We start from the raw sequence: 27,459 nt of genomic DNA on the forward strand, positions 1-27,459 counted from the left end.
AGAAAATAAATAAAGAATAAAGTGAAAAAAATTAGAGAAATTAAAATGTTACACTAGAAAATATTCTCTCAATTAAAAAGTAAAGCAGTAAAGGAGAAACAGAGGAAGACAAAATACATGAAATATATACAAAAAATAATGTAAAATGACAAACATAAATCCAGCCCTACCAGTATACCACTACATATGAATTGATTAAGCAATCCAGTCAAAAGGCAGGGATTGTCAGACTGGTATAAAAGCAAGATTTAACTATATGTTGTCTATAGGAGACACACTTTAGATTCAAAAATACAAATAGTTTAAAAAGTAAAAAGGATGCAAAAAGATACATTATGCAAAAAGCAACCATAAAAAAACAAGAGTGGCTATACTAATAGACAAAATAGACTTTAAAACTAAGAAACAAAAAAGTTACTAGAGATAAAGAGGGACATTTTATAATGAAAAAAGTGTCAACCTATCTAGAAGATATAGCAATTATAAACATTTATGTACCTAAAAACAGAACCCCAAGATCTATAAAGCAAAACCAGATGGAATTGTAATGAGAAATAGACAATTCAACAACAATAGTTGAAGACTTCAATATCCCACTTTCAACAATGGATAGCAGAACTAGTCAGAAGAGCAACAAGAAAATATGACTTGAACAACACTACACACTAGTTAGGCTTAACAGACATCTTTAGAACACTCCACTCAACAACAGAATACACATTCTTCTCAAGAACACGTGGAAAATTCTCCAGGATAAACTATATGCTAGGATTTAGAGCAAGCCTCAACACATTTTAAAGGATTGAGATTACATAAAGTATGTTCTCCAACCACAATGGAATGAAATTAGAAAGCAATAATGGAAAGGAATTTGGGAAATTCACATATGTGTGGAAATTAAGCAGCACACTCAATAACTAATGGGTCAAAAAAGAAATCACAAGGAAAATTAGCAATTACTTTAAACTGAATGGAAATGAAAACATAACACAGCAAAACTTATGGAATGCAGTTAAGGCAGTGCTTAGAGAGAAATTTATAGCTGCAAATGTCTGTATTTAAAAAAGAAAAAATGTATCAAATCAATATATTAGCCTTCCAACTTGGAACACTAGAAACAGAAGAGCTGGCTGTACTCAAAGGAAGCAGAAGGAAGGAAATAATAAAGTTTCCAGCATAAATGAAAGTAATAGAGAATACAAAACAATAAAGATTATAAACAACACCAAAATTTGTTTTTTTGAAAAGATCAACAAAATTGATAAAACTTTACCTAGAATGACCAGGGGAAAAAAAAAAAAAAAGGGAAACAACAAATTACTAAAATCAGGAATGAAAGAGAGGACATGACTACCAACCTTACCAAAATAAAAAGAAATTGTAAGGGAATACTATAAAAACTATAATGGGCAAATTCCTAGAAAGACACAGACTACCACAACTGACACAAGAAGAAATAGAAAATCTGAGTAGACATTTAACAAGTAAGGAGATTGAATCAGTAATTTAAAAGCTTCCTCTCACAAAGAAAAGCCCAAGTCCAAACAACTTCACTAATGAATTCTACCAAATATTTAGAGGCAAATTCATACCACTTCCTCAGAAACTTTTCCAAAAATAGAAGAGATGGGGGCATTTCCCTACTCATTCTACGAGGCCAATATTATTCTGATATTGAAACAGACAAAGAAAAAGTACAGACCAATATTCCTTATAAATACAGATCCAAAAATCCTCAATAAAATACTAGCAAGCTTAATCCATCTATAAGTAAAAAGGATAACATACCAAGACCAAGTGGGATTTATACTAGAAATATATGGTTGCTTTAACATACAAAATCAATTAATGTAATACACACCATCAAGAGAATAAAGGGCAAAAGCTATGTGATCATCTCGTTAGACGTAGAAGACGCATTCAACAAAATGCAACATTCCTTCAAGATAAAAACACTCAACAAACTAGGACTAGAAGAAACTTTCTCAGTTTGATAATAGGCATTTTTTAAAAGTCCATGGCTAAAATCATACTTATTGGTGAAAGAGTTAATGTTTTTCCCTTAGATGAAGAACAAGGCAAAGATGACCCTTCTCACCACTTTTATGCAATATTATACTGGAGGTTCTAGCCAGGGCAAGAAGAAATAATAAAAAGCATTCATAATGGAAAGGAAAAAGTAAAATGATCTCTATTTGCAGATGACATTATCTTGTATATACAAAATCCTAAAGAATCTAAAAATTATTAGAACTAATAAATGAGTTTAGCAATGTTTCAGGATACAAGATCAATATATAAAAATCAATTGTATTTCTATACATTAGCAATGAATAATCTGAAAACACAATTAAGAAACAATTCCAAAAATAATAAAATACTCAGGAATAAATTTAACAAAAAGAATAGAAAATATCCTACTCTGAAAAACAACAAAACATTTTCAAAGAAAATTAAAGACAACATAAATAAAAAGAAAGATGTCCCATATTCATTCATCCCATGTTTATAGTTTTCCATATGATTTTTAGGATTAAGTTGTCAATTTCTGAAGAAAGTCTGCTGGGGTTTTGACAAGAATTTCACTGAATCTGTAGAACATGTGAGGAGTATTGCCATCTCAATGATATTAAGTCTTTTTAAATCAATAGCTTTGGAACAACTGGATATCCACATATGCAAAAGAATGAAGTTGGACTGCTTCCTCATACCATACACAAAATTTAACTCAAGATGGATCATAGACCAAACATAAGAACTAAAGTTATAAAACTCTTTGAAGAAAATATAGCAGTAAATCTTCATAACCTTGGGCTAGGCAAAACCTTCTTAACTATGACACCAAAAGCACAATCAACAAAAGAAAAGAATAGATAAATTGAAGGTCATAAAAAATTTTAAAAACGCTGTGCTTCAAAGGATATATCATCAAGATAGTAAAAAGACAACCCAAAGAATGTGAGAAAATATATGCAAATCAAATATCTGATAAGGGATTTTTATCGAGAATATACAAAAAACTCTTACAGTTCAGCAGTGAAAAAACAAATAACCTAATTAAAACATGGACAAATGATTTGAACAGAGGTTCCTCTAAGAAGTTATGCAAATAGTCAATAAAATCACATGAAAAGATTCTCACCATCATTATCATTAGGGAAGTGCAAACCAAAACCAAATACGATACCACTTCAGACCCACTAGGATGGCTGTAATCAAAACTGCAAATAATATCAAGTGTTTGCAAGGAGGTGGAAAAATTGGAATCTTCATACATTTCTGATGGAAGTATAAAATGGTTCAGCTTCCTCAGAAAATTATTTGGCAGTTCAGGATGGTAAACGTGGAGTTACCATATGACTCAATAATTCCATTCCTAGGTATATACCCCAAGAAAAAGAACACATAACCCCACACAAAGCTAGTACACAAATATAGCACCATAGTATGATTCCATTTACATAAAATGACCAGACTTGACAAATCCATAAATATAGAAGTATAGATTAGTGATTGGGACTAGGGGAAGAGAGAAATGGGGAGTGCTAATGGATAAGAGGTTTCTTTTGAGGATGATGAAAATAGTAAAAAATTGATTGTGGTGATAAATGCACAACTTTGTGATTGTGGTGATGAATACTGAAAGCCACTGAACTGTAGATTTTAAATGGGTGAATCATATATCAATAAAGCTGCTAAGAAAAAAAATGCTATGGACAGAAATGACTTGGGATTAATTGTGGTACACACATAATTCAGACTTTCTTCCAAATGAGATGAGATATTGTATCAATTGAAGCAGAAGCAGTCGTTGTCAAAATTTGCAATTTTTAAAAATATGCATACACATATGTATACATATATGTGTATTTCTTTTCTGCTCATCATTGATATTATAGAAATTTTGAACGTTTAAATAATATTTTAGTCAATCAAACTAAGTGTACTAGAGTGGAGTTGAAATTTTATAAATGAATCATCTAAATTGAAAATAAATAGAAAAAATATAATCAATTTTTAAATACTAGAATTATTCCCTTTAATTTAAGGATGAAACATAGAAAACAACTATTTCTTCTATTTTTCCTGGCACTCTGTCATTTTTGCCCTATTCTACTGGTTAGATTGATTTCCATGGCCAGGCTCAGATTCAAAGCACTGGAAAGAAGACTCCACCTCTTAAATAAAGGAACTACAAGGTCATGTTGACCTAAAACAAATAGACTGACAGTTATTTCTCCAGCAAAAATGGATTTAGGGCTTCCCTGGTGGCACAGTGGTTGAGAATCTGCCTGCCAATGCAGGGGACACGGGTCCGAGCCCTGGTCTGGGAAGATCCCACATGCCACGGAGCAACTAGGCCCGTGAGCCATAGCTACTGAGGCTGCGCGTCTGGAGCCTGTGCTCCGCAACAAGAGAGGCCACGATAGTGAGAGGCCCGCGCACCGCGATGAAGAGTGGCCCCCGCTTGCCGCAACTAGAGAAAGCCCTCGCACAGAAACGAAGACCCAACACAGCCAAAAATAAATAAATAAATTAATTAATTAATTAAAATATTTTTTAAAAAATGGATTTATTCCAGGTCAGCAAAGAATTGCAGTTCAGGGTCTGCAACCATGGTGAGCCATGTGCAAATCCCCAGCAAAAAAATAGAGAGGAGAACTCTTTTATAGAGGGGAAAAGGAAGCTGGGAAGACTGTAGTAAACAAAGCATCCATGGCTTTATATTGACTGAGTTGTGACAGTCTCTCATTGGCTGAGCTCTTTCCAGGAAAGAAGAGGAGGTCTTTCTTCTTCCTGTTGGGCTCTGCTATCAGCATGGGGCATGGGAACTCCCCTTTCTGGTCTCCTGACTCTATTTATTTAATGTTTCTGTTTATTAATTTTTTATGGTCACATGGTAAGCAGTTTGAATATAGGGGAATGGGGATAAAAATTAGCCTTTAATGCATTATATAACATATTTCATAATGCTATATATACTTACATATATGTTCATAAAATAAGACAAAATTTTAAAAAATTATTTTATATTGGACTATAGTCAACTTACAGTATTGTGTTAGTTTCAGTTGTACCACAAAGTGATTCAGTTATTCATATACTTACATCTATTCTTTCTCAAGTTCTTTTCCCATTTAGGTTATTACGGAATACTGAGCAGAGTTCCCTGTGCTATACAGTAGGTCCTTGTTAGTTATCTCTTTTAAATATAATAGTGTATATGTCAATACCAAACTCCCAATTTATTCCTTCCCCCCACCTTTCCTCTTTGGTAACCATAAGTTTGTTTTCTAAGTCTGTGAGTCTGTTTCTGTTTTGTAAATAAGTTCATTTTATAATTTTTTTTAGATTCCGCATATGAGGATATCATACAATATTTGTCTTTCTCTGTCAGACTTACTTCACTTAGTATGATAATCTCCAGGTCCATCCATGTTGCTGCAAATGGAATTATTTCATTCTTTTTAATGGCTGAGTAATATTCCATTGTATAGATGTACCACATTTCCTTTATCCATTCATCTGTCGATAGACATTTAGATTGCTTCCATGTCTTGGCTATTGTAAACAGCACTGCAGTGAACATTGGGGTGCATGTATCCTTTTGAACCATGTTTTTCTCCAGATATATGCCCATGAGTGGGATTGCTGGATCATATAATAGCTCTATTTTTAGTTTTTTAAGGAATCTCCATAGTGGCTGTAACAATTTATATTCCCACCAACACAGTAGGAGGGTTCCCTTTTCTCCACACCCTGTCCAGCATTTATTTTTTGTAGACTTTCTGATGATGGCCATTCTGACTGGTGTGAGGAGATACCTCATTGTAGGTTTGATTTGCATTTCTCTAATAATTAGCAGTGTTGAGCATCTTTTCATGTTTGCCTCTTGGCTACCTCTATGTCTTCTTTGGAGAAATGTCTGTTTAGGTCTTCTGCCCATTTTTTGATTGGGTTGTTTGTTTTTTTGATATTAAGCTGCATGAGCTGTTTGTAAACTTTGGAGATTAGTCCCTTGTCGGTTGCATCATTTGCAAATATTTTCTCCCATTCTGTGGGCTTTTAGTTTTGTTTGTTTGTTTGTTTTTTATTTTGGCCATGCCATATAGCTTGAGGGATTTCAGTTCTCCGACCAGGGATTGAACACAGGCCACGGCAGTGGAAGCGCTGAATCCTAACCAGTAGACCACCAGGGAACTCCCTGTCTTTTCATTTTGTTTATGGTTTCCTTTGCTGTGCAAAAGCTTTTGCGTTTAATTAGGACAATTTTTTACAGAAGAATACTTACCTTTACCATATGTCTTGCTCTTTGATTTATGCCATGGACGTTATGCTGTGCTATTCCTTTGAAAAAAATGCTGATTGTCACTGGATTGTTTCAAACCCATACAGTTTGAAGAATAGTAGATTATAACATAATATATGCATGTACAGTAACTTTCTCTTTTTCCAGATGTTTTGTCCAGGATAATATGTGAATAACTGGCATATCCTCAGTATGTATTGGATATTTTCTATGCAGCAGGCAATGTGCTAAGCACTTTATGTACATTATTTTGTTCACCTCTCTAGCCATTCTTATGAAGTAACTATTATAATTATTCTAAATATATAGGTAAGAAAGCTAAGGCTTAGGCAGGTAATTCTTCAAGGTAACCCAGGCACTAAACTATAAAGCCTGAGTCTGAATCCGAGTCTTAGATATTGGCCAGGGAACAGAGGACGCTAGACAAGCACTTAAAATTTGCCATGGCTAGTATTTTTGTTATGGATAATTCTAAATATATGTTAGTAAAATAGTAATTTGATGTATCATACAATCTGCTAAGTTTAATGTTCTCTATATCCAGATTTGTACAGCAAGATTTCTAGAGCAATACGTTGTGTGGTAGATGAAGAAATACAGTTTGCCTAATTTGCACATATGGAGCCTTCATTATTTGTTTTTTTTTTAGCAAGCAAAGCACTGTTAAATTGTCCTTCCAAAGTACTTAAACATGTTAGATAAGTCAGTTATTTATGCTTGCGATTCTGGTATTTGTAGATCTGATTTAATTCTAAAAACATTTCTGTTATTTGGTGGCCAGTTATCCAAACCACTGTATACTTAAGCATCTATTAAACACTTCCCTCTTTCCTGAGGTTGCCGTGTAAGTACCAAGGCATGGTGGGGGTATTTAGTTCTCACTATTATGTTTCTAAATTGGTGTCCAATAAGATGTCCTTCACCTTATTTGGTCCTTGCCAACTATCTGCACAGACACTGGTCAATTTCTTTCTAGTGGCTTTATCACTCTGCTACAGGAAACTCTAAAAAAATGTCTAAAGCATCTTCCTAGGCCCTCCTTGCATCCATTTAATTATTTGGAGCCATGACACCTCCTCAACTTCTACACAGGCTATGAGGAAAATGTCCCTTTGTTTTTGGATATCCCAAACTAATGCTGGATTTTTTGCCAGTTCTCCAAGACACAGCTCTAGGCAATTTGACTAGCAACCTGTCCTGGGGAACCTCTTAAGTCTAAGCTCTCATCACTTCTTCCAAATTTCCTGACTCTTCATATTTAGCACTCCCACTTTCTAGTTTGAGTCTCTCTACTCTTCCGCAGGGGAGCAAAATTGGCCACCCCAAAATGTGTTTCTTTGGCATGAGGATTAATTTAGGTTGATTATTTTTAAGAAACAGAAGATTCAAGAAGTTTTTCTTGTTACCTCCTATTTAACTGCCTAAAAGAATTTAGTTGAAGGGACTGTTCCCAGAATAGAGCTATCACCAGCAAAAAATAATGGGCTAGGTGTGATGGGGGAAACTTGGCAGGGCCTAGAGGTCAGAGTCCAATCTGTCCCATCATCTGTGCATGGCCCAGCAAACATTTGTTTACCAAACATTTGTTTTTCCATCTCCATGTGAATTGCCTTTCTTTTCTTTGAAGTCCCAAACTCCCAGCATCCACTTTTGTCTTTAGCTGAAGATGGTATTTAAGTGAGGGGTTTTGCCATTTTGGTGAGTTACTCAGTTTTCCTGGGTCTCTCCCATGTATACAAGTTATTCAACTTTTGTGTGATTTACTTCTGCTAATCTGTCTCATGTAAATTTAATTCTTAGACCAGCCAGAAGAACTTAGAAGGGTAAAGGAAAATTTCTTCCTCCCCACCACTTCTAAAGTGCTAGTCTTTTGAAATCCAGGAGCCAGGGAGCAAATTCTTTCTTCTTGGCTTCTCTTTCTTGTCTGTGTCACTTCTCTGAGTCAATAAACACAGGTTGTCTTAGCTGATGCTTGAATACTTAAAGGAGGTGCATAGTGCAAGCCCTGACAGTTGGCTTTTCTTTTTATAATGCAAGTGCCTAAATTGTGGAACCATCCACTTCAAAGAGGCATCCACTTCAAAGATGGCTATCTTGAATAAACACATTGTCAGCCAGTAGATAAAGACCTGGGCTACCCATCCCCTCTTTAGACCTTAGAGAAGTCTAAACAGACTTCTCTGTTTTAGAGATCTTGGTTGATTTTGATAACTGATGATTTGGGCTGCTTGTTTTCTCTCTTCCTGTGCTGTTAATTCCCATTCTTATGTTTTAAATTCACCAGTAAGGAGTGAGCCTTTGAAACACTAGATACGCCTCAACCCCAGAAAAAGCAGAACCCCAGTCCCATGCTCTCTCACTCTCTCTCTCTTTACCTGTGACCTTGCTCTGTGGCCCCAGGTGTGCCATGTAATTTCCAGGTCCTGTAATCAATAAGGATTTTTTTTTTTAAGTTTCTTGATGGTTATTGCTGAGAGCATCTTGCAATCATAATAAGAACCACCAGGGCAGGTCCAGCCACAACATTGGTTATTAATAGGCTGAGACCAGCAGGCAACAAGGTGGAAGAAGAGAAGGTCTAAGAATAAGTACAAAGGAAATAAGAGAATTATGAAAAAATAGTTTGTATTTCCTAAATATCGGCCTTCTTTGCATACATTATTTAGACTCTCTGGCCTTCAGGAGCTATATTTTTAAGCAAAAGGAATTGGACTCACTAGTTTTCAAACTGGACTCTTGGGAACCTAAGAAGCTGTTGACTGCCTGCAGAGCTCGCCCAACCCTACCTTCTCTTTTCAACTAGTACATCCGTCCTTGCTGTGATCATTTTACATACTGAGCTTGGTAAACGTTTTTCCTTTAAAGAAAGGGTGAAAAAATGTTTGAATCCCATTCCATTTGTATGCTGTATATATATGCTCTGTATATAACATGGTGATTGATAATGTAGACCCTTACCTATTGCCCCCACTGGCCTCCAACCTCCACCAATGCCCCAAATGCACCAGTGTCTATTTGAAGGGAACATAGTTTTGTTAATGGGAGGAAGAAAAGAGAAACATGCATCTTGCCCCAAAGGTCCACTGGACTTTTCAGAGAAAAGGTTCAAGGCAGAAGCTTAAAGATCTACTCAAGAGTGATCCTATGAATTTCTGAAAACAAAGGATTCCATACCCCTAAATGATCAAGTAGGGCACAGAGCAGGGCCCTGTTGGCCCTCAGCTCTGTAAGTAACTTAGTACTGGGCTGGCACCCCAAGGATTAGAAGCTTTGGAAGCAGCTAGAGATTGTCCTAGGTATAGACATTACTCTCATGACAGGCATCATAGTCAAACACGTATCAGATAGGAATCAAGGAAGCCAGAGAAAAAGAGAAAAAAGAGGGTATGTTCTGTGGTCATTGCCACTGACTCACTGGTTTATAAACATTTCTTCAGGATTCCTAGAAGTAACAGGAGGACACTTTGGGGAAGACACTGAAGTACTTACTACTAATGTTGGTTCTATTTAGCTAAGATGCATTTAGCCATCATATGACTGTCTCCAAAGTAAATACTGTTGAAGAAAGTTTTTCTAATCTAGACAGAAACATATACATTCATACAAATTCCATTGCAGTTACTCTTGTTATTTATGTAGTAGGACAACTTCCAGCTGAAGGAGTGATCCACCTGAAAAAGCATTTCCATGGTGTTACTTTTATATCTGAGCAAGAGTTCTGGTTTTGTTCCCAGCCTCACCTCTGACTCATCATTGTGAAACCAAGAAATCATTTAGCCTCTCAGCACCTCAGAATCTCCCTTCTGTGAACGAGGATAATGGGTAAACCTTCTCTTGCTTCACTGAATTGTTGTGAAGTTTAATTAGATAATGTTTGCACAGCCCTTTGAACTCTACTAATTAAATTGTTGTGTAAATATGGTGCTTCCTTTTATCAGGATGCCTTGACTGAGCCATTTCATAAAGAAAGATGACTACGATAGGATTCATAGGGAAAGGACTACTTTAAAAAAAAATTCATGTGAACTGAGTTCTGAGATTGTCAAAGAAGCATATGAAAATACCTATTTGGCGTTCTAATTGATAAGAATAAGGATATAGCCTCTATGTGCTCAAGGGGTATTGGTTATACCTTCATATAAAAGGAAACTTAGCTCCTAAGGTCTAGAATAATGTCCTGTTTGTACTTTAAGTATTGATATTGTTTTTTAAATGTTATGTTTATTCAGTATATTTTGCTAAGACAACATTGGTGCTTTATTTCGTATTTGTCATATAAGGAATCACAAAATAACAGATTTGCATTCACTTAATAAGAAAGTCATAACCTTTGAAGTAATGTGATTCTGTGTAGATCATCCATTGGTTAGTTTACTTATCAGTCAAAGAGATTTCACCCACAACAGAGAAATCTTAGATGAATCATAAATCTTCTTACTAAATTTTCTGATGAGAATATTTCGCTCTAAAATAGTTATCCCAATTATTTTTGAAAAGCTGCATTAATAAAGACCTTTTTCTTCTGCTAGAAATAACTTCATAGATGGATTAATTGGCTTGGGGGAAAAAACCACAAGCTACCTCCATAAACCTGCCTTGGGCTTTAGTATATAATTTTATTTGTAAGCTAGAAATTTTTAAAAATTATTTTTAAAGGTTATACTCCATTTATTGTTATTGTAAAATATTGGCTATATTCCCTGTGTTGTACAGTATCCTTGTAGTTTGTTTTCTACATAATGGTTTGTACCTCTTAATCCCCTATCCTTATATTGCCCCTCCCCCCTTCCCTTTCCCCACTGGTAACCACTGGTTTGTTCTCTACATCTGTGACTCTGCTTCTTTTCTGTTATATTCGCTAGTTTGTTGTCTTTTTTAGATTCCACATATAAATACAGTATCATACAGAATTTGCCTTTCTCTCTTGACATATTTCACTTAGCATAATACCTGCCAAGTCCATCCATGTTGCTGCAGATGGCAAAATTTCATTCTTTTTTATGGCTGAGTATTATTCCATTGTATGTATATGTGTGTGTGTGTGTGTGTATATATATATATATATATCTCACATCTTCTTTACCCATTCATCTGTTGATGGACACTTACGTTGCCTTCATATCTTGACAATTGTAAATGATGCTGCTATGAACATTGGGGTTTGTGTATCTTTTCAAATTGGTGTTTTGGGTTTTATTGGATATATGCCCTGGGGTGAAATTACTGAGTCATATGGTATTTCTATTTTTAGTTTTTTGAGAAACTTCCATTATGTTTTTCACAGTGGCTGCACCAATTTACATTCCCACCAACAGTGTACAAGCGTTCCCTTTTCTCCACATCCTCACCAACATTTGTTATTTGTGTTCTTTTTGATGACAGCCATTCTGACAGGTGTGAGGTGATATCTCACTGTGGTTTTGATTTGCATTTCCCTGATGTTTATTGATGTTGAGCATCTTTTCATATGTCTGTTGGCCATCTACATGCCCTTTTTGGAAAAAATGTATATTCAGGTCTTCTGCCCATTTTTTTAACTGGGTTTGTTCTTTTTTTTTGATGTTGAGTTGTACGAACTGTTTATATATGTTGGATATTAACCCCTTATCAGTCATATCATTTGCAAATATTTTCTCCCATTCAGTAGGTTGTCTTTTGTTTTGTCAGTGGTTTCCTTTACTGTGCAAAAGTTTTTAAGTTTAAAATTAGGTCCCATTTTAAAATTTTTGCTTATATTTTCTTTGCTTTAGGAGACAGATCAAAAAAATATTGCTATGATTTATGTCAAAGAGTGTTCTGCCTATGTCCTCTAGGAGTTTTATGGTTTCTGGTCTTACATTTAGATCTTTAGTCCATTTTTTAATTGAAGTCTTTAATCCATTTTGAGTTTATTTTTGTATACAATGTTAGAGAATGTTCTAATTTCATTCTTTTACATGTAGCTGTCCAGTTTTTCCAGCATCACTTATTGAAGAGACTGTCTTCTCCATTGTACATTCTTGCCTCCTTTGTCATAGATTAATTAACCATAAATGCATGGGTTTATTTCTGGGCTCTCTATTCTGTTCATTGATCTATGTGTCTGTTTTTGTGCCAACACTATGCTGTTTTGATTACTGTAGCTTTGTAGTGTAGTCTGAAATCTGGGAAGGTGATTCCTCCAGCTCTGTTCTTTCTCAAGATTGTTTTTGCTATTTGAGGTAAAGCTAGAAATTTTTAATGATGATATTACAAGTGTGACAACTAAATTTCATATGTTACTGAATATTCTAGAATATAGAGTTTTGAAAATTACTAAATATCAAGGTGGGAGTTTACAACAGCAAATGTTTCTATAAAATCTAATAGCTATTTTATTGTACTCGTAATGTTTTTTATTACCTATGTACTTGAGGACTATATCTGCTGATGGACCAGCATAACATAAAATTACTTTGAACTGTTAGAAACTTCAAATTCAGTTTTGATTCACATCTTCTGAAATATGTGTTCTGCCCCAAATCTTCATCTGAATGATAAGAATATAATTACAGGGAAATTTCAGATTCTTTAGGTCCTGGCAGAGGATTTGGAAAAAGTATGAAGGTGCCTTAGTAAACTCCTGGGTATAACAGCCCAGGTATGTATATTGTTGATATTTCCAGAAGGCGAATAAGTATTGATTATTATGATCTAAAGGGACACTAAAGAAAACAAAATACAGATTTAAAGCTGAAACACATTGTCTCAGGAGGCACAAAGATAAAATAGAATTTGAGGTTGCTACTACAGGGAACCAGGGAATGAATATTCTATTTATGGCTCTAAAATTCTGAATGAGTCTATATCCTCAATGCATTGGTGTTTTTAACTAGGAGGACAAAAGTTTTAAGAACTAGTCCATTTCGTATTAGTTTTAGTCTATCTTTAGCTTGTGCTTTAGGAGAGTATTATGTATGTTTAGATAGAGGTTCAGCCCTATTAATGCTGCCGATATCATAGAAGTGTTACCCACAAAAACTCTGACACCTCTTTGAGATCTTCAATTTGGACTTGATTTAGACACAGTAAATCTAAGTCAGTATTCAAATTAGCTGTGACCTCATTATGAATAGGGAGTCCTCGGGGATTTTCAGGAAAGAGACCATCAAGAGATCATTTAATCTGCTGATTATTCCATTTTAAATGTACATCTCTCCCTATCAAGTTAGCAATGTGGGGTCACAGAGGAGGCAATATTGCACCTCTGCTCTGGGACAGGACATGCGGGATGTCTGACGATTCTTAGACACCCACCACCCAAGTGGTTTGTTTACTCCAAGGGAAATGTTGAATTAAATAACAAAGTTTAAGACTAATAAAGTAGCACCCAGGTCATGCAAAAGGTTGTCCTTTAACACTGTGAGAAATTTCTCCTTGTGAATTTTTAGGGATAAAATGAGGGATTCAATCTCTTCCTTACCCTATTGTGAATATTTCTAATGAGGAATAAGGACAGTATTTCTCTTTGTGGCTTATTCTATTACTCTTAAAATTCTCTATATTGAGCTAAAATCTATTCCCTTCCTTTGTCCCTTCATTCTTCCTTCTGAAAATATATAAAGTAAATCTACTCCCTATTCAGTTTAACATACTGGAGACACTGCCGCAATTACTGGGTTTTGATTGTTTTTAGTTTTTTGGGTTTTTTTCCCCTGAGATAGGCAGCCTGAGTTTATTCAGCCATTCCTCTATTTCAGAGATATTCGGCGTGTGGACCAGTACTGACCCATGACTGTTTCTTACCCTCTGGGAACTATAATTATAGGTCCACAACAAGATAAGGAGCTGTGGCAGAATATAAGTCAACATACTGCTTTCTTCATTGAAAAAGTCTTGCTATGAAAAAATAAAGCTAGCTGAATTCAACAGCTTGTTTAGTGATATAGTTGCTTTACATTGTGGCACAAGCTTTTTCATCTTATCGAAGACTGACGGTAAACAGTTGAACCAGTTAGTTTGATAGCACTGGCTCCATATGACATGATTTCTAGATCCATTCTAATCGTTCTTCTCTAGATCAGCCTCTAGAATACAACCAACATTTCCAGAGAGAATCTGCTGAAAATATAGTGGAAAACATTACATCCCTGTATCTGGACACTATTTGTCTTAGCATAGCCTAATAGTTTTTAATGAGTTTTTAATCAAGTAAAGCAACTGATCAGAATTATACATGTAACCCCTTTCTAATTCTTATTGCTGTTTATCGTCCATATTCCAAAGTGGCTACCTACTAGCTATTCTATCCAATTTTGTGTCATTTGCTAATATGGGCTATGCAGCTTTAGCTGTGTAAAAAACAAAAACAAAAAACAAAAACACCAAACTCAGTCACTTTAAACAACCGCCTTTTAAAAAAAATTTCTCATGAGTCTGGTTCAGCTGGTCAATTATGGTGACCTTGGCTCATTTCTTCTGACCTTGACTTGGCTTGTTCAAGCATCTGCCTTCAGCTGGTGGTTGGCTAGTTGACTGGTCGAAAATGGCCTCCACTGAAACAACTCAGCTCTCTTCACAGGATTTGAACCTGCCAGTTGGCTAGCTTGTACTTGTTCTCATGGCTGTGACAGGGTTCCAAAAAAGACAGGAAGCACACAAGACCTCTGTAAGGATCAGTCCCATCTCTGCCGTAAAGTAGAGCAGGGAAAGGTGGAAAATGGACCTGGAGGAAGACAAAGATAAAGCAAACATTATAATGCCAGTGTGTTCTTCGAAGTTCTTCATACAAAATTTGGAAATGGCACTGAAAAATACTTTTCATGGAAGACCTCAATAGACCTTTTTAATGGATGCATTGATAAACCATTTCAGAATATGTGATTTAAACAGTCATGACTGTACCAATGAGAGCTTTTATACAGCCCACATTTTTCCGTCATGTTAATAGGGGTTCAGTGAAAAATTCTGTCAAATGTGATGCTGCAATTCAGAAATCATCATAGTTTTCTGAACATAAATTATCATCACTGCATTATTTATAATAGCAAAATATTGGAAAGAGTGCAGGAATGAATGACTTATGGTAATTTATATAATAAATTATTTCATGTAATTTTTAAATTTCAAATAATTGATAAAATAGGAAAAAGCTCACAATTTAATTTTAATGCAAAGTGTTAAGATATACAGTGAAGCATGGTGCAAACCAAATTACAGGCTTTTATATCTAATGTAGAAATATTTTGAAATCCTAGAAAGAAATACAATAAAAATATACTTCTTATCTTTGGATGGCAAGATTATAGTGATTTTTGTTTTACTCTTAAACTTTTAAATATTTTTCAGATTTTCTGCAATGGACATATGTAACATAATCACCAGAAAAAAATGCATTCAGGTTTTTTCCATTTTGTAATTTTCCTGGGAATTAAAATCAAGCTCACATTTCCCTCTTTTCTGAAAATTGTGCATTTGACCATTCCCAGTTTATATTTTCTGAGATATTGTATTTAACAATTCTAATTAGGAGGGAGATTTGGATCTTTCTCAAAAGCACAGTAGCTGGATTTTAATAACTATTTCATCAACATTTTGATCTTAAAAATATTTCCTGCAGTTATAATCAATTATGGTTTCTTTTTCTATTGAATGCCAAGAAGAAACAGGATTTTATGACTATCTTTAGAGCAATACTCAATATCGATGCTAGAACTGGTAAAAAGGAAGAAGTTCTATGGGATAGGATAGGAAAGCAAGAGAAAAAATATATCTCAAACACTGATGCCTTCTTGGTTGTATCATTATGTGGCTGAGGAACCTATCAGCTAGCTACATCTATTTTGGCACTGTTTCTTTATAGTCTTTCAATTCTTACTAGCAGTAAAAATCATATGCCACAAGGTGACATTTAAACCATCTGGAATGTTTAAATGAATATTCAGACGCTAGAAGAAAGTGTCTGCTGACACAACAACAGGTAACCCTTTTCCAGCAAGGGATGTAGCAAGTGAAAGTGAGTAAATCACCTACCAGACAGTGTCCACCAGAGGCATTCTGGTGGAGTAAAGATGGACACAAATTCTTTGATTCTCCTCCCACTGAGAAATGGCATCTCCATCCCTCCTTTTAAATCTAAGTGGATTCTGTCACTGCCTGCCCAATAGAATATGACAGAAGGGACATTGTGCCAGTTTCCAGGTTCCAGTCTTAAGTGATGGGCGCCTTCTATTTCCTATCACTTGGAACACTCACTCTTGGAAGCCAGCTGCCAGGTTGTGAGAAGCCCAAGCTGCATGGAGAGGCCACACCTATGTGCTCCATTTGACAGCCCCAGCTGAGCTCAGCCACCATGAGCATGAACTGTAGCCCTGTGAGTGCGCCACCTCGGACAACCAGCTGCATCATAGCTTTAGATGACTCCAGCCGCAGCCACTATCGGACTCCATTTATATGAAAGATCCCCAAGAAGATCCATCCAGCTGAGCTCAGTCAACTCACACAACTGTGGAACATAATAATTAGTTGTTTTAAGACACTAAGTTTGGGAATGGTTTTTTAATTTATAACAAAAAAATTGGAACACTAGCCATTGTTAGCTGGTACTGTTGTACCTGAAATAAAATTTGAAAAGAGTTATAAAATATAGATGGTGACAGAACATCTCTGTAGAGCTATCTTTCAAACTTGAATGGAGAAATAGTGAGTAGAACTAACTGTTTCTTACACCATTCCAAGTCATATACAGACATAATGAATCAAAGAAACCAAGAAAAAATAAATATAAAGCTCAAGATAGCCTTTCATGTTTGGAGTGGATGAGATAATACTTTGTATTCAGCACTTTACAGTTTACCACAACCCTGAGGAAGATGAATTATTACCATTTTCACTTTTTTTTCTTTTTATCCTTCCGCCCTTCCTCCGTCCCTCCCTCTCTTCCTTCTCTCCACCTCCATCTTCCAAGTTGTTTTCACTCCACTCACCCTCTGCAGGAGCCTGTTTTATCTCCATAATCTTCCCATGCTATTTATAGTACATGAAATGCAAAAGGATGCTGCTCAAGTGGGGTGTCCATTTGGAGAAATGCTTTGGTAAGAAATTGCTTTGGTAAGCAATCTCTAAGGTGAAAGGGTAAATCCTGGCAGGATTTCACCCAGAGAGGCCCCCAGGTGCTACCTTTCCATGACAATAAAAACATTAGATGTATAAACTAATGTATAAAACTTTGTTCTACTCAAGGACAAAGCTTAAGTATTTTCCAGTGTTTTACAACTCTGTTTTGCTTTCAGGTATCCCAAAGTTGATTACATCTGATATGGTTAAAGAAGGTGCTGCTGTAATTGATGTGGGTATCAACTATGTCCATGACCCAATGACAGGAAAGACAAAATTAGTTGGAGACGTGGACTTTGAAGGTAGTAAACTATATCTCTTTTGATACGTGAAGAAAAAAAAAAGATTCTATGTTGCATGTTTTGATAGTAGAAAGAGAAACTTTCTATTTGATTGGGCATTATTATCAACCATTACATTAATCTTTCCTCTGAGGGAAAAGAGTTTAATGACAATTACATATTTCCTTCCTTCCTTCTGCCTGACTTCCTTCCTTCACTCCTTTCTTCCTATCTTCCTTCCCCCTTTCTTTCAGCCCTTCCTTCTATCCTTCCTTTCCTCCATCTTTCCCTCCTTGGGAGAAAAATATAATTGTACCATTATTATTTAGCTTTAAGATGAAATTCCTTATAGTGCATTTTTTTAATGAAAGAATTCAGCCGGCCTTTTATAGGTGAGCATTATTTTGACTTTTGGGAATGTGTCTCTATACTTCATCATCCATGCTGCATACTCAGCCATTCACTCTCGGAGCAAGAAGACATCTTAGGGTGTGTTTGCTAACTCTATATTTCAGATCTAGACAGTTAACTGGATAATTCAAGTCAACATTCTTCACTTGTGTTTTAAAGAGGATGAGAAAAAGGAGCTAGGCTAACATTTCCATGGCCAATGAAGGAGATAAAGCACCCATTGTGTAGTAATAAAAAAATTTCCAACCCAATGCCGTATCTCTACAGATGAGGAAACCAACCGCAAGATAGATATATTTTTAGATGCCTGACCCCCCAATCCAATTTTACTTCCAATATCTTTGTCAGATACTTACCTGCATTCAGGTTTTCAGTATAGTCTAGGAATCTTAGATGTCTAATACTACAAGCATATAATAAAGTGGAGATATTTTCATATTAGAAATATTTTATATATTCGATTGATCATTCTGGCCAAAAAATCAGGGCCATGCGAGAACTTACTTAAGTTATAGGTGTGTCTTTATAGACAAATTGAAAGGAAAGATGGTGCTCTTTCTAAAATAATTCAAATTTTACATTTTCTCTTGGAATCTAGTCATCAGCTGATGGTTTGCCCGAGTCCTAGCATGGTGTGGAATACAAATGAATATGCAGGGACTCAGAAGTGTCCTTCTGAGTAAGGTATTGGCCCCATGTATGTGAGATTCCAGGGTGCATCAGGGACCAGGTCCAGGTAGGCAAGGTGAGCCTGGTGCTAAAAAGAAAAGAAAAAAAAAGAAAACCTGAGAACAAAATACCCTGGGGACAGAATGGTGAAGAGAGCAAAGTACAGATGGACCTTATCACCTACTGCCCTCATAGGCTGTCATTCACAGGGCCCTGCCAGCCTAGCAGGGTGGCTCTCCAAGTGAACATGTGTGTCTGTATGTATGTGTGTGTGTTATGTGTACATGTTGACCTCTTCAGGAAATGACCTTTTTTCTTTATTTCATTTTTCATGTTCAATCACTAATGTCAGATATCAATAATATATTTGAATTTCTCAACTTGAAAGAGTAAGGGTACATTTCATTTTAAAATGTATTTTATTTCTGACCTTATTTCTTATTCTTTTGCACTGTCATTCTGCTTCATGATTACATTTTAGTTACCAGGTTTATTGCAAAATCGCCACACACTTACGATGCACCCAGATGGCACAGACAGCACACACATAATAACCAGCTCGAGGCAAGAAAAGCAGGGATGTTAACAGCTCACAACCTTGACTGTGCTTGTGGGGCAAGCTTACTCAGCAGTTGGCAATGTTTTATAAGACCCTTCTCTTATATGGTATTTCATTGGTCTCAGATCATTTCCATGCATTCTTATGTTTAGCTAAGAATTTTTTTTTGCTTGTAAGGGTATTATGAAAACATTAAAAAATGAGCATTTTGGGGTGGGTGCATATGCTAAGTCACACATGGATATGCAATCTCTTGGTAGTGTCTATTCAATTAAATTGCAGTTATGTGTATCTAAGTATATAATGAAACAAAAAAAGAAATGACCATGAGAGACAAAGATATAAGATGAGCAGGAAAGAGCATTGGGCTGGGAGACTGAAGAGATGCTCTTAGACCTAGTATGGCAACTTGATAACTTTGCAACCTTTCTGGCCATCAGTGTTGTTATCGGTTAAATGATAACAATGTTGGCAACGGCTCCTTCCAGCTCTAACACTTGGTGCATCTTGGACATTCAGCTGAGTGCTACCACATGATTGTGTAAAAACACAGAAACTTTCGGAAAGTCAGGTTTTTCTGACCCTATCATAAATTACGCCCATGTGACTGATAATATTACTCTTGTTGCCCTGCTGGTTCATGGAACCAGAGCCCTAAGGAAGACCTGGACTTGGTAAAGAAAGCCTTGTCGGTGAGGCCATGACTCAGCCACCCAGAGGAGCACGCAAGTGATAGGTTTTGACATGCTGCTCTTCAGTTCGTTGATCAGGACTTAACTTGAGGTGAGGGATGATCCTGCAGCTGAGAGGGAGGAGCTTTCATGTGGGTTCTGATGCAAAACTTACAGGTAGTGTTTGGCTGTAAATTGCCACAGGGAGTGTGGCTGCTTTGTGAGTATCAGTGAAAGTTTCACTATAACCATAGCCAAGATAGATAAAACAGACACAGGTAAAATCCAGTGCTGAAGTAAATTGTCCTTGCAGAAACCTTTAGCTCACTAGTAAAGGAAACAACATGGCCTATTTCAAGTAGATTACTTTGATGGGAATGATTTTTAAAGAAAAATTTCATCCACGACCTCATTTGGGCACTATTGGAAATATGTAAATAACTGCAAATTATTTTACAAATTCAATGATTTATAAAACCAGGAGTCATTTAATCTATTTTATTTCTAAGAAAATATAGATGCCTACTTGTATTCTTCTTCATTATTAGATATTTTAGTTTCAATTTTAAATCAGGCTTCTCTCTAAGAAGAGTGATATTTTATATCAAATACAACATGAAGATTGCATCACCCTTACTATAGTTCTTGACAAAAGGAAATATAAAAACACCCTAAATATTTCCTTTTGACTTTAAGGTCAGGTTTTCTGTTTTGGTTTAGATATAATTTCCTCTAGACCACATCTTCCTTCATCTACTAGGGTTTCCTGCTCTTATTTCCTGCTCTCATAGCCAGTGTTTGTGTAGTGCTTACAGTGTGCTAGGTATTGTTCTCAGGCTTTTACATATGATAACCCTATAAGTAGATATTGTTTAATTTTGATTCAGTTATTATGATAACCCTATAAGGTAGGTATTGTTATGCCAACTACAAATTGGCACTTGCCATCTGCCTCTACAAGGATTAAATCAAGAGCTGCTGCAGCTGCTGACCTTCAACACCCCCTAAGAGGAGTTCAGGGTGGAGATCAGGAAGGAGGCACTCTGGGCTCTGGGAAAAACTGGCAGAACAGGTCTTCAGATAGAGATTTTCAGGAGAAGATTTTATGAGCCCAATTCTTGCATCTCCTCGTATCTAGAGAAGCACTAAAATCCTTCATGGTGATGCCTGCTCCTCGTGACTAGCAGTAACCTTCACGAGACTAGCAGCAACCTTCTGCAAAAAATATGTGCTTGATTGCATGTATTCCCCCTTCACCAGAATCACTGACCTTCCCCCCTACCTCTTTAGATCAGTTTCTCAGAGCTTTCTGAAATTCTGTCTCCCGGGCTATAGTCCTCATTTTGCACCAAATAAAACTTAACTCCCAACTCTCATGTTGTTTATTTTTTTTCAGTTGACAGTTATTACGCTGCATTTTACAGAGGCACACAAAGCCTGGGCATCTTGCCTGAGAGGACATAGCATGGGGGGCACCGTGGGTTTGTAGGCACTTATCATTTTTACCCTTTATTATCTCGACTATCCTATATTTCACTTGGTTAATACTTTCCTTTTAGGACGTTGAGTTATTTCTTTTATCCCCCGCCCACCTTATGTATAATAGCAGGTTTTAAAGTGCCTAAACAACAGTATTGGTGTACAACAGTCCTCACTTTGCATGGTACTGATATACACAAATTTCAATTACCACGGATTAGCTAAATAACACCAGTCCCCCAATAGAGTGATTTGAATTTCAGTTAGTAATTGCATCAAGTGCAAACTTATCTGCTAGCTCTTCGGGGCACAAATCATGATGTCAGTAACAAATATGCATCGTGATCTGTGACCAATCATACCACTTCTTTCAAAGTCTGTGGGCGATTGGTCATGGCACATCTGTTATTCAGTTCAGACAGCAAAGTGTGTAGTTCTGTTGACTCTTTGTTTCTCAGTGATAAACCACATAACATTTTGCAAAAATACATCATGCAAAGAGAGAATTGCCAGCAAAGAAATGAAAAGTGATAATGCTGAAAGTGAAATTTGAAATAGCTGACCATGGGATGTTGACAGTGCCACTGTTTGCCATTTGAGACTCTAGATATACAGCCAGATGAACTTAGTGAAGGCGAACTTATCGACATAAATGAGGAAAGTGGTTGTTACTGAAAGGATGACAGTGTCCCAGGGGAAGTGACACTGGCATAAAACTCTACATTAAAGAAACTCTCAGAGATATTTCATGACATAAGAAAGGGCAAAGACAAAATGTTGGAAGTGGATCCAAACTTAGAAAGGAATCTGACAATTCATCAAGTCATAAAAGAGATACTAGCTTTGTGTTATAAGGTATACGACCAGGGGAAGAAAAGCAGTATTCAAACTACTCTTCATAAGATTTTTACAAATAAAGAAAACACTTTGATTCTCAATGTTTCTAATGTTTAAATTACGGTATAATAAATAAATACTAGTTTTACTATTATTTTCAATTCTCTATACATTTATAAATCACAGTAAGAGAGTTTTTAGTGTTTTGACAAAAAATTTTTAAAGGTCATTGAGCAAATGTAATTTCCCCCCATTGATTATTAAGATTACTTTGCACTGTTTCAGCTTGCATAGTCATTTTTATGATCTTACATTACTGTAAAAAGTGAGCCCTCCCTGCATTTATCTCTATGTTCAATAAAATTCATGAAATTAGTGGTCATATAGTTCAAATTCATATCCACTGTCATAATCACCTCTACTACATGATTATTCAATTGTGTTTGATCACAATTTCTCAGTATTACTACCCACGGAGGTTATGCAGTGTTGGAGGCATTGTTTGCTTAGCACCTTTTCTAGGAAATCCACACTGGTGCTTTTGCTCAAAATAGATCCAAGTTAGGCCTCTGTGCAACACCATTCCTCTCTGGGTGCTTTGAGGAATTAATAAAGCCTTAAAGCTATTACTAAAGTGCTATTTTGTTTTCTATTGATCCTCAGTTATGGAACTCAAGATAGCTCATCATTGTTTCCAGCATCTGACAGGTGCTTACTGCTACCTTTCAATTACTTGAACATGCCTCCCCCCTTCAATTTAAGACATTACAAGAAGAAACGGTATTTTAAAACATCAGTGATAAAATTACTGTGTATGTCGAAAAATTGTTTTTCATTACAAACAACCATAAAATAAATAATCTTCTGAAAACCTTACATTTGCTAATATAGATTTAAAACAAAACAAAACAATGAGGCATACCCACTTTCACTTGGAATTTCTTTTAATCATTTTCTATTGGTAGCTTTGAAAGGAAATTCATACATTCCTAACAAAGAAGGCTGTATTCTCATGAAACAGAAATAAGAGATGATGTGGTATGAGTTGTAAACTGCTTCTTCTGAATAATGAGCTGGAAAACAGTCTATGGGCGAGGACTCAGAAGCTCATAATTAACGAATGTTTTATAACAGCCATTCAATGAATGGATTTGGTCAGCTGAACAATCTAATTAATGACTTCCTATGCTGTTACTTCAGCTAAGCTGTTCACATTGGTGAACATTCATATGCCTCATTTACACCTCATAGATAACACACAGATGTGTCTATAATTTTTGGAAGCTTCAATAGCTTTGCTTCAGTTTTGTGATGAATTCTGCAGGGATTGAGGTGGAATGAAAGGAACTGAAATGTCTGCTCTGTATTTCCTCCCATCTCTCCTCCTTGTCTTCAATTCTTCCATCCCTGACCGCTCTGCTCCACTTACTGGTCTGTAAGAAAGCAGGGAGTAAGACAATGCGGGGAAGAACTGGTGAGAAGAAAGCAAAGAGATAGGAAGGAGGAACAGTGTGTAGCACTTTTCTCAGAATCAGAATAGGTGGGGTTAATGTCTAAGCATGATTCTCTTTGCTGACTTAAACTTATAGGACAGTAAATAGAAATTATAGAGGTAAGTCTAAAGGTACATATATTGTTAATGGAACTGATTTAAATTATCAAAATAAAGAAGCCACGTTTTATGTGTCGAATCCTCTAACACAACCAATAGTTTTTTTTTTTTTTATAACTACAGTTGCTTCTAGACATTTTGTATATGCATATTTTACATACTTTGAGGAATATATGACTTATGCACTTAAATTTTTATCGGTCATTTTCCATGCTGAGGTCCTAGTTCATGGTTACGTTCAGTGAATATATCATGGTTTGCCTCGCTCCTTCTCTGTTGTTAAATGCTTGTTTCCCTTTTTTCCCCCCTAAGTATTATAGTAGAGTATAGGTTAAGCTGCTATAGCAAAGGGACACCAAAATACATGAACTCAACAGAATAGTTTAGTCCACTCCCATAAAAGTCCAGAGTTAGGCAGACAATCAGCTCTGCTTCATTCAGGGATACTGGTTTCATCCATCTTACCTTTTATGTTAGTTTGACAGAACTGCCGTAACTAAGTACCACAGACTGGGTGGCTTAAACAACAGAAATTTATTTCACATAATTCTGGAGGCTAGAAGTCAGAAATCAAGGTGTGGCCAGGGTTATTTCTTCTAATGCCTCTCTCCTTGGCTTATAGGTGGTCGTCTTCTCCCTGTATCTTCACATCATCTTCCTTCTGTACATACCTGTGTCCAAATTTCCTTTCTTATAAGGACACCAGTCATATTGGATGAAGGCCTACACCAATGGCCTTGTTTTGACTTAATTACCTCTTGAAAGACCCTCTCTCCAAATACAGTGACATTCTGAGGTACTGAGGTTGACTTCAATGGATGAATTTTGGGGGGACACAATTCAGCCTGTAACGCTATTCCACTTGAGCATTGTTATCTACACAGTTGAACTGCCTCCTCATCCATGGTTCCTTCCATGGAGGTGAAAGAGAGACGAAGGCAAGTGACTTCACTTTTGAGAAAAATTGAACTGGAAGATGCATGTATCATTTCTGCTAGCATCCTATTGACCTGAACATAGTCACATGGCTGCTCCTATGTGGGAGTAAAAAAGATGTGGAATTTATAGTCTCTAGATTGGCACCATACTTGGGTGAATAACAATCCATTCTGTATATAAGAACTTGAAGACCAACCTCTTACTTGGGGAAAAAAAAAAAGAGATTTCTTCATCCAGCATCCACATACCATTCAGTCTATCCTAAATTCATTCTGTTATGAAAACCTCAGGGACAATCTCATCATTGTCTGCTTGCTTTTTAGTCAGTTTCAAAGCATGAGCTGCTTTGTTTTTCCCTAGGGGGTTAGTGGATGCCTAGTGTCAGCGAAGTTATGTCTTGACTCAGTTCTTACAGTATTAACTCTGATCTCTCTGTAGGTAAAGGATATGTAGATTTCCAATAGAATTTGGATAGTCTTTATAGCCTCATCAAACTATCTGGTTCTAACTACATTCATTTTTATTATTCAATCATTGGTAGAGACTAGACACTTTTTGACTACTTCATGCAATGTCAAAAATTATATCAAGACCGTTTGGGGCTTCCATTTTTCATAACTCCACCTTTACTGACCTTATTTTCAGGCTCTTGATTATTACTGATGTTTTCAGTAGCCCTTCTAATTCACTAGGCTATACTTTTTATTGAAGTGTATGTCATGCAATATGTCCAGAAGCTGGAAAAATAACAAAGGGAGCAGGTCAGGAGACACTCCTTGGCCCAGGGACCATCTGCAACATGTCCTGAGAAGGAAAGGCCCATGACTTACCACTTATTTTGACTGGTGAGAAAGAGAAACCTACAAAATGAGATGTGGCAGGAGAGCAGGAGGCCTTCAGGGCGGTATGCTGGGAGGAAAGCCAGCTGGCTCAGGTCCACAAGCTTCCCTCTGCCCCTGCTGGTCTCACAGTGGCACACAAACTGAGAAAGGGCTCCCAGAGTGTTCCAGGCCAGGTTAAGGGTAAAGCTGGGACACCAGTTAAATGGGATAGCAACAGAGAGTAGGTTTGCCAAGGCTGAATTGGGCCATGTTAGCCAAGAGGTGGGCAGGGGGCCACAGTGTAGGGGTCTGACTCAGACTCAGGGCCCCCGGCCTCGGGAGATGGAGCTATTGCCATTGCCACGAGGCTCTTCTGAAGACCAAGGGCCAGGCCTGGGCACAGCCTATAGAGACCCCAGTCGTGGGGGCAATGGTACTTTAAGGCAGCCCGAGTCGAGAAGGCCTGGGTCATACTTGTAGGAACTGGGGACAAGCCTATGAGAAAGCTCTTGGCTACTGTTCCTGGGGCCCAGGGCTGCACAGGATCCCAAAGACCCATGTTTCTCCTGGTTCAAGTGTTAAGATTTTTTGCATATGCCCAGCCAGGCAAGGTGAGATACCTGCTGTTAGAACACAGCCTGTGCATATATACCCAGAAGTGGGCTTGCTGGATCTATTTTTAATTTTTTGAGGAAATCCATCCTGTTTTCAACAGTGGTTGTACCAATTTACATTCTCACTAACAGTGCACGTGTTCCCTTTTCTCCACATCTTCGCTAAAACTTATTTCTTGTCTTTTTGATAGTAGCCATTCTAACAAGTGTGAGGTGGTATCTCACTGTGGTTTTGATTTGCATTTCACTGATGATTAGTGATGTTCAGCAACATTTCATGTACCATTGGCCACTTGTATGTTTTCTTTGGGAAAATATCCATTCAGTTCCTTGGCCCATTGTTTTAATTGGGTTGTTTGGGGTTTCTTTTGCTGTTGAGTTGTATGAGTTCTTTATATATTTTGGTTATTAATCCTGTATCCAATATGTGGTTTGCAAATATTTTCTCCTATTCTGTAAGTTGCCTTTTCATTTTGTTGGACTTTTTCTGTACTGGAGGTTTTTAGTTTAATGTTGTCCCACTTGTTGATTTTTACTTTTGTTGCTTGTGCTTTGGTGTCATATCCAAAAAATTGTTGCTAAGACCAATGTTAAGGAGCTTCTTCCCTATGTTTTCTTCTGGGAGTTTTATGGTATCAGGTCTTAAATAGACTTTAATCCATTTCAAGTTAATTTTTGTGAGTGCTGTGAGAAAGGGCCCCAATTTCATTTTTCTTCATGTGGTTATCCCGTTTTCCTAGCATTGTTTGTTGAAGAGACTATCCTTTTCCCATTGAGTATTCTTGTCTCCCTTGTCAAATATTAGTTGACCCTGTATGTGGGGCTTATTTCCGAGTTCTCAATTCTCTTCCATTGGTCTATGTGTCTATTTTTATGCCGGTACGGTACTGCTTTCATTACTGTAGCTTTGTAATATAGTGTGAAGTCAGGGAGTGTGATGCCCCCATCTTTGTTCTCAGCACTGCTTTAGCTATTCAGGGTCTCAGGGTCTTCTGTGTTTTCATACAAATTTTAGGATTTTTTTTTTTCTATTTCTGTGAAGAATGCCATTGAAATTTTGGTAGAGATTGAACCAAATATATAAATGGCTTTGGGTAGTATGGACATTTAAAAAATATTAATTCCTCCAACCCATGAACATGGAATATCTTTCTGTTTATTTGTGTCTTCTCCAATTTCTTTC

The 27,459-nt window shown here is 36.6% G+C and overlaps 1 protein-coding gene across 4 annotated transcripts in view; it reads left to right on the forward strand.

Moving 5' to 3' along the window:
* Nucleotides 1–27,459, forward strand: part of MTHFD2L (methylenetetrahydrofolate dehydrogenase (NADP+ dependent) 2 like) — a 133,104-nt gene that overhangs the window by 91,066 nt on the left and 14,579 nt on the right. For 3 of the 4 annotated variants that reach the window (XM_061191469.1, XM_061191470.1, XM_061191472.1), the window contains one exon: nucleotides 17,560–17,685. The exons of the other annotated variant lie outside the window; for it this stretch is intronic. In XM_061191469.1, the coding sequence (XP_061047452.1) occupies nucleotides 17,560–17,685 (126 nt within the window). The remainder of the gene's footprint in view (nucleotides 1–17,559; nucleotides 17,686–27,459) is intronic. 4 annotated transcript variants of the gene reach the window in all.

This window comes from Eubalaena glacialis, chromosome 5 (genome assembly GCF_028564815.1).
Source record: "Eubalaena glacialis isolate mEubGla1 chromosome 5, mEubGla1.1.hap2.+ XY, whole genome shotgun sequence".
NCBI classification, from domain to species: domain Eukaryota; kingdom Metazoa; phylum Chordata; class Mammalia; order Artiodactyla; family Balaenidae; genus Eubalaena; species Eubalaena glacialis.